Here is a 13,329-nt window from a genome sequence, read left to right on the forward strand (position 1 = left end):
TTACTGATCCTTTTAGCGTTAGCATTGTTAAACAAGAAGAAATCGAAACTAAAGATAAACTAAAATTTTATTATTATTGTTATATATTTATGTTTTGTCTACAATTGTATCTTGAAATTTCATTCTCAAATGTTTCTTTGAGTAGGTTCAGCGAATTCTCATTGGTATTTGTAAAACAAAGATCTCTACTACTGGAATATGCAAGACTGATTGCTTTGAAGCGGTCGTGTATCACTCGGTGCAGACCTTTGATGTTTGAGTTGGCGCCGTACGTCAAACACGTGAAAATGATTTCATAGCGGTTGCCATACTTTGATTCCAACTGAGTGAGTTCATACTCGTAATCCGACGCATTGACTCTGGCACCCGATACAAACACCGGATAGAGAATGACACCGATTTCATTGAGAGCGTGAGAGAGCGGTGGTTCTGCGCAGATCACCGATGCATCTGGAAATACCTGTGCAATGATCTCTCTAAACTCTGGGAAGAATGCTTCGGTATCTCTGGCGATGTATATGGAAATCGGTACTCCAAAGTAGAATTGTATTGGTTGATAAGATTTTTTCTTTTCATAGCCACTCTCTGACAACGTATCCAAATCATCTTTTACATATTTCTTTCCGACCTCTAAATCGGAATCCAATATATTGATTCTTCTTCTTCTGATACAATGCTGCCAAACCACATAAAAAATGAAAATCAACAATAACAATCCTATGATTGCTGGAACTATTGATATAATTTTATCAATTTTTTCATCTTTTTTAGACTCTTCTGCGTTTGTTGATTCCATTTAATTTATATTTAAAAAGTTAATTATATATTTATTTCTCTTTTTTGACAACCAAACATTTAATTGTAAGAAGATAATCAACCAATCCTTATATATAACAAATATATATTAGAATAATAAAAACAATCAAAAAAAAATAAACTATGGTTTGTACATTTAAGTTAAAAATATTTCTTTTCACCACATTTTGTTCAATTTTAACATATCTTTATAATTATTAATATTGTTATTGGTTTATTATTACCACTGCAACAACATGTGGAATAAAAAAAAAACAACAAACCCTTTTACTCCAATAATTAAATATTCAATTATAATTTTATTGGCTTTTTTATTTTTTATCTAATATTTGCAATTTTATTTTATTTTCATTTTAACCCCTTTTGTTTAGATCACCACCTATTAATGATTGAAGTCTGACAAACGACTCTTGTGATGATAGATCCGTAGTGTAGGAGGTACACTCGAATACCAACGATGTGATGTTGTTCTCGGTAATCCAATCGAGCATCGGTGAATTGATGTATTCACTTGCTTGGGTGCCTGGCGATGTGAGAAGCGTATGAATCACATGATAGTTTGGATACTCGAGTACCAATCTTGTGAAATCATCTTGGTCGTCCGATGCTGCATCGACCACATTCGATCCCATTGTGGAGGCATCGACTGTGTACAAGATGATACCTTCCTTTGACATTGAAGCATGCTCCATCGATTGTGTGAATGAACGAATCGGTGCTGATGGTAGTCCATTTCTCACATCGACATCACCCATCTGCTTGGCCAACAACTTTTGAAACTCTTCGAATAGATCATATGATCTCATATAAACATAAACCGCCATCTTTTGACTCGTACCAAAATCTTCCTTTATCTTTTGAGGAAAATAATTCTTTTTTTTAAATAAACTCTTTTGTTTTAATTAAAATATTTGTTAATAATAATAAATCAATATATGAATTTAATAAATATTTTAACTAACATACAAAAGTTGATTTACAAAAATCAATTAACTCTGCATCTTTGGTTTGTGCTAAACTATTGGACTCCATTATATCTGGTGGTTGATAGGATCCTGATGAACATAATGATGATCCAATGAAGTATAATAAAATTACCATTCCAAAAAAACAAAAAAATCCAATAGTTTCATCATGAAGTAACATTTTGTTTGTTTGAAATGAAATAAATAATATTTGTTTGTTTGTTTGCGAAACTTTGAAAAAGTGTATAAATTAAATTTCTAATTAGAAATATGTTATTTTATTATTTTATTTATTTATTTTAATTAAAGTAGGTGAATATGAAGTCAATTGAAAATGAAAATACTTAAATTGAAAGTCAATTATTTTAAAAGTAAGAAGGGTAAATAAATATACAATAGAGTATTTGATTTGATGGTGTGCATAATACCATACTAATGGTCATGATTCTCTTAATGATTATTTTTAAAATACAACAACAGCTCTATTGCAATGTTGAAATAACAACACACCAAATTTATTATTATCACAGTTGCAAAAAAAAACACACAGAATCCAATTTATATTTTTTTATTATTACCGCATACACATTCACTACATAGCAAAAAAACATGATTTTCGAAATATCCTTGTATTTCCTATCAGTACTGAAGGATCATATGATCTACATCTTCGAATAGAGCAAAAAAAAAAAAAAGATATTTCATTCGATTGCGATATATTGTCTAACAAAACAAAAAATAATAATAAATTAATAATAAAATAAATAAATATATGCTAATTGTTTTGATCTGCAAAAAAAAAAAAAAAAAAAAAATTTCCAATTATCTTTGTCAAGAAAAATATAGATATATTTTAATTTATTTTTGTTGAATATATCGATATTTTTTATATATTTTAATTGTTTTCCCAGGACACATAAAAAATTATAAAATCTAATGTCATATCTAAAAATAAATTATATAGAAAATAAAAAATCATCATTCATAAATTCCAAGTTTGATTAAATTTTTGTCTAAATCATATTTGTGTGAAAACTAATAACTAATAGTCTAAATTTATCTGTTTTCCAATTTTATCTGCTGAAAAAAATGAAAATGAAAATGAAATTTTTTTTGGAAATGAAATCACAACATGGATCAAATAAAAAAAAAAATGAAAAAAAATAAAAATAAAATATGATTAATTAAAAAAAAAAAAAAAACAAAACAAACACTCTCTTTATTTTAAAAAGAATTATTCGGTATACCAATTTCCACCTTACCTATACAAATATATTATTAATTAAAAATAAACAATTTTGTTTTTATTTTTATTTATTAGTTAGTCAGTCAGTTAGTTAGTTAACAATCTAATCTATCTATCTCTATATTTTATTTATATATTCTATTACTTTACTTTTCTACTATTCTACACTTATTAATTCTATAGGCTATTTAGTTCTACTTGTTGGTTTAGTTTTAGTTTAGTTTTAGTTTATAGTTTTAGTTTAAAATTCTTATTACTCTACCTATTCCTATTATTATTCATTCGAATCTAGATTCAACGTTGTTGTCGAGTTTAGAGTTTGAATTTATAGTGTTTAGAATTTCTATCAATAGTTTAGCAACTAATTTCATTATACTTATGATTACATACCATCACTGTTTGTCACATCTTTCACCTCCACATAGTTGTTGTTGTATTTCTCGACTATAGTGCAAACATAACAGATTATCTCAATATTTTAATCATTTAGATCACAACAATCACACTCTGAAACACACTTGAATATAATATACCAAAACCACCTTATATCTGTATATATTCTCAACCAAACCAAACCAAACCAAACCAACACTCACAAAATGTCCGAAGTACAATTAGTCGTAATGCTCCGAAAGATCAAGAAGATCGTCGACGAGACCGAGATCTACAACAAGAGATTGATACTCTTGAAAGAGAACGGATTGTCACCCAACTCAAATTCTATATTTGAAGAAGATGAAGAACGTAAGTTAATACCCGCCACTACCATTACTCACAAATATCATCATAATATCACGTGACATGTCATTAATCATCCAATCACTTTTAATAATTTAGTATTGTTTCCAATCGATATCGGAAATGAAATGTATTTAAAAGCATCCAAAGCATATCAAGAGTACAAAGCATATATTGAAGGAATCGAAAAGTAAGTTTACTCAGCTCATCTCATTAAAGAACACAACGACTCTTCATAGTATAAATTACGATCATCATATAGAGTTGGATTATATTTATATATATATATAATTATATATTTGAAAGTTTAAATTTGACAACCTCACCTCATTAATTTATTAAAGACAAGTTAACAATCAATTCAATACACTTTTATTTATATATGTATAAGTTTACATTCTCTTTATCGCACCCACCACTCTATTAGCAAACACACCACTCACCCACACAATCTCTTTAAGATCTGTTGGGAACTCTTACCTACCACACCCACACTATTGGTCTATTTTTTTTGAGTGATTTTTGTGTTTTTTTTTTTTTCACTTTCATTTTATTTATTTTTAAAAAATCAACGCTCAAAATATTAATATTTAATTTTTATTTTATTTTTTCTCATTACCACCAATTTTATTATTAAAATATATATTAGGACATTAAATAAATATGTAGATAAAATTAATAAAAATGAGAGGTCCTCTGCAATGATGAAAGCCATAGCCAACAACAATGGAAATTCAAACAATACAAATGGTAATCAGTCTTCCAATTCGTCGTCGTCCGATGATGATGACACTGACAAATTCGATAAGCGCAACAGCAGCTCGCTGAAACGAAAGTCAAAGGAGGTGGTTTCTACACCTTCCGCCAGCAACAAGACCAAGCGTATTAAGCAGCCTTCGGAATCGCCAAAGAATGAGTCATCCAGTGAATCACCCACCGTCAGCACACCAGCCAAGACTGTGGAATCAACTAGCACTCCCAAAGCCGACAAGAACACCAACACCTCCGCCGCCGCCACCGCCGCCGGAGAATCGTCGGCACAGATCCCACCAGGAACTCAGGTCGCCGCCAAAGAGAAATCAAACAACTGGATTCTCGCCAAGGTTGGATCATACAATTCAAAGACACAGAAATACGAAGTCATCGACGAGGACGAAGACGAATCGAAAAAGTTCCACGTCAGCATCAAAGATATCATCCAGTTGCCATCGGCCAACTCACTGCCGCCAACGTTTGCCGCCAACACTAAAGTACTGGCAATGTTTCCCGATACCACCACTTTCTATCCTGCGGTTGTAGTCAGCTCACAAAAGGTCAAGAACAAGACATCGTTTTACACTCTGCATTTCGACGATGACCAAGGTGACAACGGACAGACACCAAGCAGAAAAGTAGCGGCACAACATGTAGTCATATATTCTAAATGATAATCAATATTAGTAATAGAAGGGATGACATTTGGTAAAAAGAAAAAGAAAAGCAGAGCAGTCTCTTCTTTTGTTTTTGTTTAGTATACTGGTCTTGTTAATCCATCGGAATAGCAATTCGCGATCGTCACCAAACACACACCCAACCACTTTATATTTATACACCACTATTAATGTAAAACTACATAGTGATCACATTCCTCAAATATAACCTCTAATATTTATAACTAAAACACTACATTTGTATATTCAAACCAAATATTATTGGATAAAATGAAAATAAACAAAAACAATTTTAAAACAAAAAAAAAGTAGATAGAAATTTGCAAAATTAAGTTTATAAAAATTTTTTTTTTTTTTCAAAAATAAAGATTGTGAATACAAATGACGGACATTGAAGATAGATCGAATGATGGCATCAGTAAAATGTATGATTGTCTTTTGTCTTTTTTAAAAGAACTAGAGCCACCAGGTTTATTGATGTTAATTCTAATGAAATGGGATACTTTTTTTTTTTTTTGCAAAAAAAGATTTGTTGACTCATGATCAGTCAACAAATTGCAGGTATTGATATTAACCTTACAACTTCGTAATGATGCGCAACACGTGTGGATATTCAACAGATTCCTACTTTCATCCTCTGATCCTTCCAAAGTTTGTTATTATACCAAAAAAAATTTTTTTTTTTTTTTTTTTTTTTTTTTTTGCAAAAAAAGATTTGTTGACTCATGATCAGTCAACAAATTGCAGGTATTGATATTCTTAAAGAAGAGACAAAGCGCGAGATCTAGAGAGCGCCTCTCTCTCAAGAAATCTTTAAATCATACTCTCAACACATGCGATCCGGCATCTCAGAAGCATAAAGATGCACTGAACAAGATCAACGATCTAGTCGCCGAAGAAAAGCTCTTTCACAGCATTCTCGTGAATGATTTATCTATCCACAGGGAATGCCCATCGGCAGTACTCACCAACACTCTAAAAAAAAGATCAAAGAACTCACTGATCGAATCAATCAAAAGATCTGACGGAGTCGTCACCACTTCTCTTGATGAGATCAGAGATGCTTTTTGGGATTTTTACTCTAAAAAAAAAGTAACTAAGGACATCGGTTTTTTATATACGCTCCGGTAGCGGGGATAAATGGGGTATAATAAAAAAATAAATTAATGGACAGCTCCCCGGGTTTTCAGTAACAGTTGAATTTTAATTTAATTGCAGTAAGGAGAACTTATCAAATTAAAAACAAAAACCTGTTTTTAACAAATTTAGTTTTTAGAAACTCTGACACTTATGGTTCATTTTAAATCTGAAAAAAAAAGAAAATTGAAAAATTGTTTATTTTTCAAAATTTAACTTTTCTTCGATTGCATGTAAATAAATTTAACTTTCTAAAATAATAATCTAATATAATAATCTAATATAATAAAATGTAAATCGTTACTTATAGTTTCTTGAGTATTTATAAAAGACATCCTTTTATTAATCAGTAATTTATTAATCATCAAAATTGTCAATCATAGAAATATCCAACATAGTTTTTTTTTTTTTTTGTCAAAAAAAAATTTTGTCAATTTGCAAAATATCTTTTCACAATACAACAATAAATAAATCTTATTGTGAATTTGTAATGTTTATTTAACCTATTTCATTTATCAAATTCAAGGTGAAACACCAAACTAATAAATAAAAACAAATTTTATAAATCTTTTTGTTCAGTAGCTAGTCGCAACACATTCTTTGTGACCCTAAAAACAACCTATTCTTGTGCGGTCAAAAAATTATCATTAATTTTTGTTGACTCAATAATACCACCTTCAAGATTGGTAGAACCACAAATAACTAGAAAATGAGTTGAATCGAATCTTCTAAAGTGATAATCCTTTAGCATTGTTGATACATGAATGTTTGTTATGGTTGTTGGGAGTGTAAAAACAGGATTGTTCATGAGGAAATTGCAGTGGCACCAGATTGTTTTAACAGAGGGTGGAATAACCAGTGTGGGTTGTTCAATGGTTTGATCATAGTATCTCAAATCCAAAGTTTCCACACTGTTGGGAATTGATCCTACCATTAGCTTTCGGTCGTAGACTCCACTGAGACGAAGTTCTTTGCAACTGTTTGGAATGGTACCTGGCTGAATATCCTGATTGAAGAGGAACACTAGATCCAGTAACTCCACACCTTCAGGAATCGAACCTTTCTCAAGTTCAAAGTTATAGTTTTCTGGGAGGATCAGCCTCTTTACTTTTGGTAGTGTGCCTGCCCGTATCGGATGAGAATAAGACGACCCAAGATATAAAACATCGAGTTCTAAACCACCACCATCAGAATTTTGTTGTTTGGGGAACAGATGTTCCAATCGGTAGCTACATCGACCTAGTTTCAATGATTTTAGCATTGGTGGAAGTACACCATCGTGCAAAATGAAGCTAGCATTGAATCCAAAGTCGAGTTTAGTGATGTTTGGTGGAATTGAACCAGCTGGAAATATGAGAGCCGGCAATTTCTTTATACTGATTCTGTTTAGCTGAGGCATAAGATCGAGTTGCTCCATCCAGCTGGGTGGAATGTTTTCGATGGCGCGCAACGATTGGGGTATCACCTGAGCGTCGAGAATCGGTGATTGAACATCGTTGTAGAATACAATTTCCACGAGATTTGGTGGTAGTGATCCATGTCCGAATGGTTGATTAAACGTTTCTCCCAACTCTAGATACCGCAGAGACTGAGGTAGCACACCAGGTCGCAGCTCCTGGTTAAAGTGAGGACCGAATACAAGACTAGTTAGAGACGATGGTAAACTATCGATATCTAGTGGCTGATTGAAATGCTCAGATAAACTTAGCGATGTGATGGTCGGTGGTAAACTGCCAGGTGTCAACGGTTGATTGAATTGAGCTCCGAAATGAAGAGATTTAACATTGTTGTTGGAGAGAGCCAAAGCATCACTAATCAAATCTAAGCTATGATTGAAGCTGTTGGAGAATGTTATATCATCAACATTGCTTGGTATTACCAATGGTTGATTTTCAACATAATAAAGTTCTATATTTTACATTTGCAACAATATTATTATTAAAAGTCATTCTAAAGTTGTTTATCTTTTCCTCTTTGCTTACCATAGTCTAAAACATAATCGAAATTAACATACTTTGGATCATAGATTGTTAGTTCATCGTTGGTACAAAAGCATAGTTTACAATTGGGTTTGATTGATTTTGAGTATTCTATTTGCTTTCTATAGGAATTCCAATGAAAGCTTTTTAGATCATCGAGACTATTCGATGCAAGTATATGATTGAAATTGAAAACAATATAACTATCTCTATCTTTGAACCATTTCTTGCAAACTAAACTGAAACTAATTATATCTATATTCTCTCCCAACTCTTTTACGATCTTACTCAAAAGAATATGAGGTAGATTAACTAATTTATTATCGGAATTATCACTGTTTGACATGTTTATTTATCATTATAATGATTGCAAGTTTAATAAATATTATATTATTTAATTTTTGAGAAACAAATCGTTTCCTTTTTTTTAATATTTCAGAGATATTTATCAAAAAAAAAAAAAAACAAAATTTATTTGATTAGTTTAGATTATCTTTCTTTTCTTTTTGTTTTTTTGAAACGTTATTGTATTCATCGAATAATCCATTGATGATTTTCATTGCTTTTTCGTTGATACCAACATTTTTCACATGAGAAACGCTGATATTCTTTAGTTGCAATGAAATCTGTTCGTTTGTTTTCTCAAGCTCTTTGAGTTTTTCGTAGATTTTCGCATCGATGTGTTTCAGAGGTTGGATAACACGTACGACTTGCTCTGGATAGCCCGATGCCAATGCATTGGTGACGTTGCTCAGTACATATGGCATTTCGTTCGAAGTCGAAGAGAGTAGCATGTCAATAACCTTTGTCAAAGCAACCTCTGTCACTTTGTCTCCGGGTGTACCGTTGGCGGCGATGTGCATTGCCAAAGCACCGTAGAACGAGAGCGGTGTACACTTTGTAATTCCTGGGAGGAGTGTCTCCCATACTTCCATGTTGGTGAGGTGGTCGATTGTCGGCATCTGATTGCGCTCCAGTGCCAACACGATTCCCGATTTAATGGTCAGGATATTTCGCTCGCTGATGCCACGCCACATCTGGAGAGCGGTCGAGAAATTCTTCTTCTTGAGCAGATAGTCCAGACAAAAGTTACTCAATCCAAGCGATGGACGATCGATTGACGATCCGAAATCGTAGATGATATCTCTGACCTGTTCGTCGGTGAACAACTCTGGCGACTGTAGATACAGTTCACAGTAGCGCTCAGTCATCGATTTTAAGAGATAGATTCGCGACGAGTTCATAAACTTGAGCATTCGGTTGACCAAATCGATTGCCACTTGGCTGTTGGACGACCGTAACAATCCAATGATAATATTGTTCCAAAAGTTTGCTGAAAATATATATTGGTGCGATTGATAGTGTTTCAGTCCGTCGAGACCATCCAGTCCATCTCGCAGCTGTAGCGAAAAGTATAGCGGATTGAACATGATTGCTTTGAGCTCGGGTGGTATCTCTGGATTGAAAGTGAGTGGTGTGAGAATATGATGACTCTGCGAACTCAACGACACCAAAGCATCGATCAGCAATGTACCAACTGGAATCTTGTCGACTATTGATTTGTTCTGTTTAAAGTAGGTGACCAGTGTGTCGAATAGCTCCGAGTAGGATTGAGAATCAATGAGTTGTCTGATTTTTCGGTCGAGTGGACGTTCGCTACGTCTTGGCAGCTTGGTATACGCCAGTTGTTTGGATTTCGACGGTATGAAATCGGCAGACATCAGTAGTGCATCGGTATTCGATACATCCCATTGTTCCAATATCTCTAGATCCTTAAAGAACGAGAATGTTTCATACTCTTCGACAATCTTTGTTTCAACGGATCGATCTATTCCATTGCCGGTACGAATACGCTCCCAATACTCAATTAGATTGATATGATTGTTTCTTCGATGGTAGATGATAAAATTGTAAACGGTATGGTGATTGGCTGCAATTTGGTACTCGACGACTCGCTTGGCGTACCAGTAGAGTGCGCGCTCATACTGATCGATCTGAAGGTAGTGTCTTATCATGTGGTTGGTCAACAGCGATTTGTTGGCGCTGTTCTTCTCGATCATCTTTGTGAATTTCTGCAACAACGCATTGCTCGATTGTTCATTGTAGACGATGAGACGCGTGCCCAGTCCACGCTTGGCTTCGACATTGCCCACGTAGACGGCAAGATCCTCTAGGCCCTGTTCGTGGTTCAACTCTGCCATGAGCTCTGCCAACTTTTGGATGGGTGCAAAGTTTGGTACGAATTGATTGTCCTTGATTTCCTGTAGCCACGAGAGTGCATAGTCGACATCCTTTCGGATGATGGCATCCTTCAAAAAGTGAAAGGTGGCAAACGAACTCGGTGGATTGCCAAGCGCCATGTACCGAGTGTAGATCTTTCGTGCTTCGATCAAACGATTGGTCGCCAGATAGAAAACGATGAGATTGTTTGTGAGCGGCACCTGATCTTTGTGCAGCCAGAGATTACGCTCCGACAGCTGATCCAAGATGTACTGCTCATTCAGACCTGCCTTGTGAAAGTTGGTGAGATACTGCATGAAGAAACGAGTGTCGAGAAAACTGACAAAGTTGGCGATATGCTCAAAGAAGAACGCTATCGAATCGAAATGCTGTCCCTTTGCAATGTAAAAGTTGAGGATCGAGAGGAACGGTGTGTAAAAGTTGGTGAGCGAAGAGTGGTCGATACGCGAGAATGCCTCGAGTGCCAATTTCTCTTGATCCAACGCGAGATACGCCTCGATCGCCAGTGTATTATAGGTGTGTTTCGTCAGAATCTTTGACATGGAGCTATTGAGAAAACTGCTCAGTGCATGACGGATCTCCTCGGAGCAACCCGGTTGTCTCACCATCTTTGTCAGTGTCGAAACAATGACTTCACACGTGGAAATACCAGTTTCCATACCACGATGGTTGTTCTTGAGCAATCCGATAGCCCACTCTGGTTTTCCAAACTCACAGTATGCTCTCGCCATTAAATCGGTAAACTTTTGATCAAACAGTCGATTATTTTCTAAAACCAATCGGAATTCATTCAATATCCTTGGAAGTTTGGTTTGTCCTCTGTAAATTGATTGATCTATAAACTGTTGAAGTCTAAAAAAAGTAGTGTGTAGCAACAAACATTGGTTAATAAACTAGTGATACTAATAATCAATTTGAGAGATTACTACTACTACTTACGATTTATATCCAGATCCATGTGGATCATTCTTTAAATTTATTTTAATTATATTTATATCATCTTGTAAAGTATTTGTATTTGTGGTTGTTGTTGTTGTTGATGATGATGATGATGATAATGGTGATACTGTTGTTGATTTTACTTTATTTTTTTGATAATTATTTTGTTGTTGTTGTTGTTGTTGTCTGTGTTGTGAATGTTGTTTAATATTGGTTGTAGAGTATGATTGTGATTGAATCGATGATGATAAAGTTATTGTGGTTTCTGTTTTTGATAAACTAAAATTTGATGATACAGCAGATAAAGTTGGTATAGTTGTCGATCTATTTGATAAAAGTACACCTCTAACTATATTTCTATAACATTGATATTTTATTGATAACATGATTATCTATATAAATATTGCAATGTAACAACCTTATTGAGCAAATTTAATTAACAAAAGATTTTCGTTTTTTTCATGACAACAGCATTTTTTTGGGTATGAAAAAAACAGTGATTTCATCGTCGTCTTTTTTTATGATAACTACAACATTTATTACTATCAAATTTGTTCAAATCAAAAGTTTATTAACCTATTGTACGAATAATAATAATGACTTTATCATAGATCAAACATTCGCAAACAAATCCAAAAAGTTTTTTTTTTTGTTTTAATTTATATTGTTTATTTGTTTGTTTCAATTCATAATATTTATTCGATATCTAATATTATACTACTATCTGTTAATAACAGATAAACAACTTTAATTCCGAATGACGGATCTAGGAAAAAAAAAAAAAAATCAAAAAAAAATGTTTAATTTGTTTGTTCAATAAATTTTTTTTTTGATCATTTAGTTTAATTTAAAAAATAGTTGATATTTTTTTTTCATTTATTTATTTATATTTTGTTAATAATAAAAAAAAGATGGTATATAAAATTGTTTTATTACGTCACGGTGAATCAGTATGGAATCAAGAGAATCGTTTCACTGGATGGACTGATGTAGATCTCTCTGCCAAGGGTGTCGAAGAAGCTAAGAAGGGTGGTGAAACCTTGAAGCATGAGGGTTTCACTTTCGATCTTGCATACACTTCGGTTTTGAAGCGTGCCAACCGTACCCTCGATATTGTGCTCGATGTTCTCGGTGAGAGCGACATCCCAGTCGTAAAGTCTTGGCGTCTCAACGAGCGTATGTACGGTGATCTCCAAGGTCTCAACAAGAGCGAGACTGCCTCTAAATACGGAGAACCACAAGTTCTCGTTTGGCGTCGTTCCTACGACGTCCCACCACCCGCTCTCAAGTCGGACGACCCACGTTCGCCAGCACTCGATCCACTCTACAAGGACGTAGACCCAGCGCTTCTCCCACTGACCGAGTGTCTCAAGGACACCGTTGCACGTTTCCTCCCGTTCTGGACAGAGACTGTCGCACCATCGATCAAGCAAGGCAAGAAGGTAATCATCACTGCCCACGGTAACAGTATCCGTGCACTCATCATGTACTTGGACAAGGTATCAGAGTCAGACATTGTCGGAATCGAGATTCCAACCGGTATTCCATTGGTCTACGAACTCGATGAGAATCTCAAGCCAATCAAACACTACTATTTGGCCGATCCAAATGCTTTGGCCGCTGCCCAACAAGCCGTTGCCAACCAAGGTAAAGCCAAACAAAACTAAACACAAACTTTTAAAAGTTTAAAATGAAAATAAAATAAAAAACAAAACAAAACTATTAAATTATTTAATCCTTTCCATATATATTTTTTTATTAAGTTGTTCAACATTGAGTAGTAAACGATTGACAATTTGCGATTCACCAGAGCAAGTCTATCACATGGAAATAGAACG

General features: G+C 34.0%; 7 protein-coding genes across 7 annotated transcripts; 2 read left to right on the forward strand and 5 right to left on the reverse strand.

The window, feature by feature from the left end:
- Window positions 1-79: 79 nt before the first annotated feature.
- On the reverse strand, window positions 80-796 carry PPL_12342 (uncharacterized protein; the record flags this gene model as incomplete). The annotated part of the gene is made up of 1 exon (XM_020583077.1): window positions 80-796. The coding sequence occupies one exon, from the start codon at window positions 794-796 to the stop codon at window positions 80-82; it is 717 nt and encodes a 238-aa protein (XP_020429858.1).
- A 373-nt stretch (window positions 797-1,169) lies between these two features.
- On the reverse strand, window positions 1,170-1,962 carry PPL_12343 (uncharacterized protein; the record flags this gene model as incomplete). Its single annotated transcript, XM_020583078.1, has 2 exons — window positions 1,170-1,688; window positions 1,783-1,962. The coding sequence occupies 2 exons, from the start codon at window positions 1,960-1,962 to the stop codon at window positions 1,170-1,172; spliced, it is 699 nt and encodes a 232-aa protein (XP_020429859.1).
- Window positions 1,963-3,626: 1,664 nt separating this feature from the next.
- On the forward strand, window positions 3,627-5,306 carry PPL_12344 (SAGA-associated factor 29 family protein; the record flags this gene model as incomplete). Its single annotated transcript, XM_020583079.1, has 4 exons — window positions 3,627-3,771; window positions 3,865-3,955; window positions 4,415-5,171; window positions 5,277-5,306. 4 exons carry the CDS (start codon window positions 3,627-3,629, stop codon window positions 5,304-5,306), a joined length of 1,023 nt encoding a protein of 340 aa, XP_020429860.1.
- Window positions 5,307-6,853: 1,547 nt separating this feature from the next.
- Window positions 6,854-8,657, reverse strand: PPL_12345 (FNIP repeat-containing protein; the record flags this gene model as incomplete). Its single annotated transcript, XM_020583080.1, has 3 exons — window positions 6,854-6,871; window positions 7,441-8,240; window positions 8,315-8,657. 3 exons carry the CDS (start codon window positions 8,655-8,657, stop codon window positions 6,854-6,856), a joined length of 1,161 nt encoding a protein of 386 aa, XP_020429861.1.
- Window positions 8,658-8,790: 133 nt separating this feature from the next.
- PPL_12346 (uncharacterized protein) lies at window positions 8,791-9,246 on the reverse strand (the record flags this gene model as incomplete). The annotated part of the gene is made up of 1 exon (XM_020583081.1): window positions 8,791-9,246. One exon carries the CDS (start codon window positions 9,244-9,246, stop codon window positions 8,791-8,793), a length of 456 nt encoding a protein of 151 aa, XP_020429862.1.
- A 268-nt stretch (window positions 9,247-9,514) lies between these two features.
- Window positions 9,515-11,877, reverse strand: PPL_12347 (uncharacterized protein; the record flags this gene model as incomplete). The annotated part of the gene is made up of 4 exons (XM_020583082.1): window positions 9,515-9,767; window positions 10,109-10,620; window positions 10,876-11,098; window positions 11,492-11,877. The coding sequence occupies 4 exons, from the start codon at window positions 11,875-11,877 to the stop codon at window positions 9,515-9,517; spliced, it is 1,374 nt and encodes a 457-aa protein (XP_020429863.1).
- A 525-nt stretch (window positions 11,878-12,402) lies between these two features.
- gpmA (2,3-bisphosphoglycerate-dependent phosphoglycerate mutase) lies at window positions 12,403-13,268 on the forward strand (the record flags this gene model as incomplete). The annotated part of the gene is made up of 2 exons (XM_020583083.1): window positions 12,403-13,138; window positions 13,255-13,268. The coding sequence occupies 2 exons, from the start codon at window positions 12,403-12,405 to the stop codon at window positions 13,266-13,268; spliced, it is 750 nt and encodes a 249-aa protein (XP_020429864.1).
- Window positions 13,269-13,329: the final 61 nt, after the last annotated feature.

The sequence above is a fragment of the Heterostelium album genome (assembly GCF_000004825.1).
Source record: "Heterostelium album PN500 unplaced genomic scaffold PPL_scaffold10, whole genome shotgun sequence".
Lineage (NCBI taxonomy): Eukaryota > Evosea > Eumycetozoa > Acytosteliales > Acytosteliaceae > Heterostelium > Heterostelium album.